We start from the raw sequence: 6,127 nt of genomic DNA, 5'->3' as shown, positions 1-6,127 counted from the left end.
TGTTCTTTGGAACTTTAGCAGTAGCCCCAACTATGCCATTTTCAGCTGTGGACATTGGGGTGGGCGCACGTAAGATCTTCTTACAGCCCTTCATTGTAGCTGCTTTCTTCTCTGCTTTGTTCTCTGCTTTGTTCAGAGACAAAACACAACTCCCTAACATTGTTATTACAGTTAACTGGGCAACCACCACCTGCACTTCTGTTTTTTGCAATCATGCATGAAGCGTACAGAATGACTTCCAAGCTTCTATGCATAGGATCACGATACAAGTCATGTTCTGATAAGGCTGCAGCTTCCCCTAGAAGCTGGATCCTGACTTTAGTTATAAGCTGTATCTCATATTTATCGACCACACACACACCACCACTCCTTCTAGGAAAAGCAGGGTACAGTATTTGATGTTCTCTGTCTCTCATACACACACTGCAATTTTATCCTCGCATACAACACAACCCCTCCTGCGTGGTCTCTTAGCCAGTTGGCCAGAGTGGGGATTTAAACCTGCCTCTCCGCAAACCCAGGCGGACACTAACTAATCACTAGAGCACCGTGGATCTCGAAGAGTAGGCTGCTTTCTCCGAATCGATTTCCTACGAAGTGCCTACCCGAAGCATTCCGTGACAATTGCTCCAGAGTAAAGACCGCTTACTTTGTAGGTCTGCTTCTGGATCTAAAAAAAGTGGGAAGGTGCCCCCTTCCTTTACCAAGAATGGGATTTTCTTGCTCATTTCCATTTGCTTGTCAACGAGCTTCGACTACAGCCCAGACCTTTGTAGTGGGCGTGGCCGTTTCCTTTGTAATAAATTCCAAAGATGAGCCTCCTGAATATGTAGTTCGCCTCGGCCAATCAGAGCGCACGGGAGCTCAGCTGTTTTACTACTGGAACGCAAGGAAACTTTTTTTTCTTTTTTTTTTGGCGCTTGCAGAAGTTCAGCGCTCGTTCAGTGCCTGGAGGGGAGCTGCCGGACTCGGGGCAGTTTCCTAGCTCTTTCCCGCTCAAGCCACCGTGCAAGATGAGCGCAGCCGTGGAGGAAGCTGTCTTGCCGTCTATCTCCACCTTTGCCGGATTGGTGCCGCTGGAAGACCGGCAGCCCGACATGGTACAGGTGAGGGCGCACGGAACTGTTCGGGAAAGCGCCGGAGGGGCAAGGCGCAAGGAAGACCCTCTCGTCCTTTAAAACTAATATTAACAGAATGGCGCTCCGAGACTGTTTGGAGGGGTTGCGGGGCAAGGGCCCTTGGCCCCTGGGGACAGTTTCCCCGTTCTTAATCGCCCCCGTTGCTCCCCTTGCCGCCGCCAGGATCCAGATGTGTATTTTGAGGTGGGGTGTTAGAAACTGCGCGACGGCGCCTTGAGGCTGCACCCCACTTCTAACCTGCCTGGCTTTGCTGGGGAGGTTTCTGGTCTTTGCAGATAAACTACCTTGGATCATATAAAAATGACACAGGTCAGGATCAGCTGCGAGCAATACGATTTTTCAACGATGTTAATTTAAAACTCTTGCCTGAGCTGTTTGGGGGCACCAACGTTACTGAGGTTTTCGCTTAAAAAAAAACAACTTTCGAAATTATCTTAAGAATTCTGGAGTGGCACATGCCTTGAACTCAGCTCACAGCTGTGAAGCTAAAATACCGCACTCAGCCTCTTGGAGGGCGGGCAGGATACTAGAATGTATATAAGGGAGAGTTTTATCCTGGTCCAGGAGTACGTGCGGAGAGCAAGGGTGGAGTTCCTGATCAGGCTGAATTGATGCCCGAATTGTTCGGTAGCAAAGTTAGCCCCTCACAGTTACTGGAATTCCTACCTGATTTGCGTCCCGATCCTGCGCTGCGTTAGGCACCCCGAGGGGCAGTGGCGGCGCCTGCAAACTCTGGGAGAGGGGCATTTTGAAGCCGGGTGTCCCTACGAAAAAGGCTCTTGGGGGAAGCGATTTTGTGCAGAAAAGCGTGGTAGTGGAGGTGGAAGGTGGTTAAGCATGGCTCCCCCCCCCCACTTAAAATCTCCCTTTTCTTCTTAAAGGTCGTCACGGCTCCCTTATACGCATTTGCGTGTAAAATGTATTTTTGTCCCCACGAGAATTTCTGGGCGATCTAACAATTTAAAGGCTAGCTAGAAACAAAAACACCTTGAACATATCTATGTGGAACTTGGAAAGGATGCAGGGATGAAGTTTTTTTGACGGCCGAGAAATTTAAACTTAACTCTCCGCGGGACGTTTTGGTAAAGACCGCCGTAATCTGCAAAGGACGGAGCGTACCTGTCATATTCCAGCGCGAGGGGCTTCTCGCTGAGCGGAACCAATCAAATATTGGGGCGGGGGCGGAGAGAGGGCGGGGCTAGTGGGGGGGGGGTCAAGTCAATTAACTCCTCCATAATTAACTACATTCCAAGAGGAGATGGGTACATTTTGGAGAGATCAGGAAGCGATCCCGGCTCATTCCTGACTGGCATACTAGTAGGCTGTGTAGACGCAGGATCCGCTCCTCCAAACCATAGCGAGGGGACCTGGTGGGATCCAGTGGAGCCTAGCAGATTGGTATTAATTCGAAGTGATTTGAGTGCCAGGCGCGCCCTGGCCTTAAACTCATCGGAGAGGGAAGGTGTGCGCAACCCGTTTTTCAGGTTAGGGGGTGCTATAAATAGTGTCTGGATTTAGCTCCCCAGTAGCATGTTTGCGCCTGGCACCTTAACTCTTTCCCCGCCATAACCCCGCTGCTCCTATCCACGCAGCAGCAGCAGCAGCAGCAGAGGATTCCCACCCACGTGGAGGGCGCCGCGACCATCAAGAGGGAAGCGGACGAGCTAGGGAACTTCGTCGACCTGGAGTTCATCCTGGCGCACACCACGAACGGGCAGCCCACGGGGGTGGCGGCGCCCCCGCACCCCAACCCCAACTACCCGTTGCCCGAGACTCCCGAGAGCTGCGGCACCACCTACGACAGCGACAGCTCCAACTACCAGCAGCCCTCCAACAAGTTCGCCGCGTCCTACATGCCCAGCCCGGGCCACAGCTACATGGCCGAGCTCTTCACGCAGGACATGCAACAGCACCCGGCAGCAGGGCCGGGCCCTTGCGAGCTGCAGCGGCGGGAATACACGGAGCTGCGCGCCCCTGGCTTGGCCCACGCTCCCCCAGGCTTAGCTCGGGGCCTGTCCCTGGAGCACCTGCGCGTCAAGCAGGAGCCGATGGACGGGCAGCCGTGCATGATGAGCGGCAGCCCGGATTGCCTGGGGCCCGCTCCTCTGGACCACAAGCCCCTCCTGATGCAGGCCATGATGCAGCACCAGCAGCCGCCCCTCCCGCAGCACGCGCCCTCCGGCTTCCCCAGCGAGCCGATGAGCCCCGCGGGCCAGTGCCAGGTGGCCGGCGACATGCACGCGCAGATGGGAGCCCCCCAGCATTACCCCCGGGGGGCCCACCTCTTCCCGCCCAACTTCGCCGGGCAGATGCAGCCCCAGTTCCGTGGACACTTCAGCGTCTTCCGGGAGTCCCTGAACGCGCACGCCCAGGGCCTGCACGGGCTGCTGGTAACGCCGCCCAACTCGCCCGTCTTGGATTACTATGCCCCGATGGGGCCCCCGGAGGAGTGCAAGCCGAAGAGGGGCCGCAGGTCCTGGGCGCGCAAGCGCACGGCCACCCACAACTGCGAGTTCGCCGGCTGCGGCAAGACCTACACGAAGAGCTCACATCTGAAGGCGCACATGCGGACCCACACGGGTAAGGAGGGCGCGGGGCTGGGAGTGGAGTTAAGGGTCGCTGGGGGTGGGGGGGTGCGGACCGCCTCGGGTGGGTGGATGTGGAGAAGCGGGCTCGCGGAGAAGGGCTCCCCAAGAGGAGGAGCGGGGCGGGGGAAGCGCGGAGGTGTTTTGTGGGCGCACAGACTCAGGGCAGACTCGCCGAGTGTGCGAAAACTGGCAGCAAACTCTGCCAGGCTGATCTTATATGACACCTGGGCGTGCTTTGGCCAATCCTGTCTTCCCGGGAATGTACAGGGGAGGCTGCAGCAGCAGAGCTTGGCAGGACAGCGCCAGTGCGCCTTGTTGCTTTATTTCGCGAATTAAATTGTTTCTGGAAAGGCGCATGCAGTACAATCCTGTGCATGTTGTTTGCCCGGAAGTTTGTTTACAGAACTCTCCAGTTAAGACCGCTGACTATGTTGAACTAATGCTAGTTTGATGTAAAGCAGTTATGTCCAATGTAGGACATCGCTGGGGCCAGTTTTCACCAGGGATGTGAGATCAGTGGAGAGCACATTCCCTGGAATAGACTCACTTGGTCTTTTATTTGGGCGAGTGCTTGCCCCAGGGTGGGTGGAGACAGGGCCTTTTGCACTCCTTCTCACCAGGCTAGAAAGTTCACCTTTCTCTCCTTTTCTGTTTTTCCAGGTGAGAAGCCTTATCACTGTAACTGGGAAGGCTGCGGCTGGAAATTTGCACGGTCAGATGAACTAACACGCCATTACCGCAAACACACTGGTGTCCGGCCCTTCCAGTGCCACCTCTGTGACCGTGCCTTCTCTCGATCAGATCACCTGGCCCTGCACATGAAGAGGCATGTGTGAAACATGGCCTGCTCCCTGGGGCACCTGGGTGGGATGTGGTAGGGATGAAGAAGAGGGGGATGGGACAGGACAACGGGGCAGGGATGCAAAGAGACTCTGAACTCTATTTATGAAGGGATGGTATATTTTCTTATTGGAAGAGGTAAATTATGTATATATTAGTAAAACATTTTAATATTTAAAGAGGAAACCCAGTTGGTTCTTCCATGGCAATATGGAAAACGTTTGTGTATTTAAGAGTGAATAGTTACACAGATCTAACTGCAGCAGAGTATATGAAAAAATTGCACTGGAAATATTTGTGTGTGGGCACTATAATTGTGGCAGCATCTCTCTGCCATTCCCATTCCAAATCTTCAGTGTGCACACAGCCATAGTTCAAAGACTATGTCAATTGCCTCAAGCGAGTTTAACTTTTTAATGTTTTGCTCTGTACAATGGTCTTTATTTTTTATCTTGTAATGTAAAATGCTTGCTCTTGTCGAACTACCTTTTTATAGTAGGTATCCTTGAGGAAAAGAGGGACAAATTTAAACTTGCTGGCTCCTTTTGTTCAAAGGGATGTTGCCAAAAGGGACAGATCAAAAAAGGTTGGCTTGAACTAAGTTACCCCAGTGAATTAAAACATCTGCATCTCATACCAAATTTTTTAAATCAAAGATGGATTTGCCAATGTATATAATGACCCAGGAAGGGACATGGGGGAAGTCAACTTTTTTCTTTTTTCTAAAATGGTCACTTCTGGAACAGGCTGTAAAACCAAAATATAAACCCTGAATAAAAGGGTTACTTACTCTGGAAGATTGCATGAGCTGAAGGGTTTCAAGGACCAATGTAGGGCAGGACAATCCTGCTGATACTTAACTCAGAAGCAAGTCTCATTTGAGTTTAATGGGACTAACAGCACAATCCATACATTCAAAAACACCATTGAGTTTAGCAAGTGTTCTAAGGTGGCCAAGCTGAAAATGAGGACAACACTCCGGCACCTTTAATTAGTTGTATAGTTGTATAGTTTAATAGTTGTAAGTTGTCACACAGGCTTACATCTTCTACACAACTTTTATTAAGCAGAGGAATCCTGTCTTTTTTTTCAGCCATTAACCCCAAAGTATGCCTAGAGTTGCAATGTTAATTCCCCCTCCCCCTTGTCCTGCTCAGGGATGCTGCTAAAGCATTGCCAAAAATGCCTTAACATTCAAATACACTTTTTTCCTGCAAAATTGAGATATCACATATTTATAGGTGAAACCTTGAAAAAGTTGCCATATAAATGTGTACTACTTCGGTGCTGTCAACCAGCTAAAATTCTTGTGGATGCGATCTTTGCTTTCAAGGGAACAAGCCACACTGAATGCAGTGGGAGCCACTTTTAAATAAGTTTATATAGAATTGTGCTTTGGCTGGCTAACTGTACAATCCTATATGTTTACTGAAAAATAAATCCCACTTTTTTTCAGCAGGGCTTACTCACAGATAAGTGTGCATAGTACTGCAACCAAACTGTCTTAGCTTTTAACTGACAAGAAGATGTCCATACATCTACTTAGTTGCAATACCTCTA

General features: G+C 51.0%; 1 protein-coding gene across 2 annotated transcripts; it reads left to right on the top strand.

Annotated features, from left to right (window-relative positions):
* The first annotated feature begins 240 nt into the window (after nucleotides 1-240).
* On the top strand, nucleotides 241-5,226 carry KLF17 (KLF transcription factor 17). Of its 2 annotated transcripts, none has more exons than XM_081865558.1 (3): nucleotides 241-1,106; nucleotides 2,741-3,719; nucleotides 4,388-5,226. In XM_081865558.1, exons 1-3 carry the CDS (start codon nucleotides 1,014-1,016, stop codon nucleotides 4,561-4,563), a joined length of 1,248 nt encoding a protein of 415 aa, XP_081721684.1. In that variant the 5' UTR covers nucleotides 241-1,013; the 3' UTR covers nucleotides 4,564-5,226. The 2 variants fall into 2 exon arrangements, with proteins under 2 accessions (XP_081721684.1, XP_081721683.1); XM_081865557.1 differs by having other exon boundaries at nucleotides 247-1,106; nucleotides 2,738-3,719.
* The last annotated feature ends 901 nt before the right edge of the window (nucleotides 5,227-6,127 follow it).

This window comes from Podarcis erhardii, assembly GCF_964252035.2.
Source record: "Podarcis erhardii genome assembly, chromosome: 6".
In the NCBI taxonomy this organism is placed as follows: Eukaryota; Metazoa; Chordata; class Lepidosauria; order Squamata; family Lacertidae; genus Podarcis; species Podarcis erhardii.
Note: the sequence above shows the minus strand (reverse complement) of the source record. Positions and strands in the feature narration are given on the sequence as shown.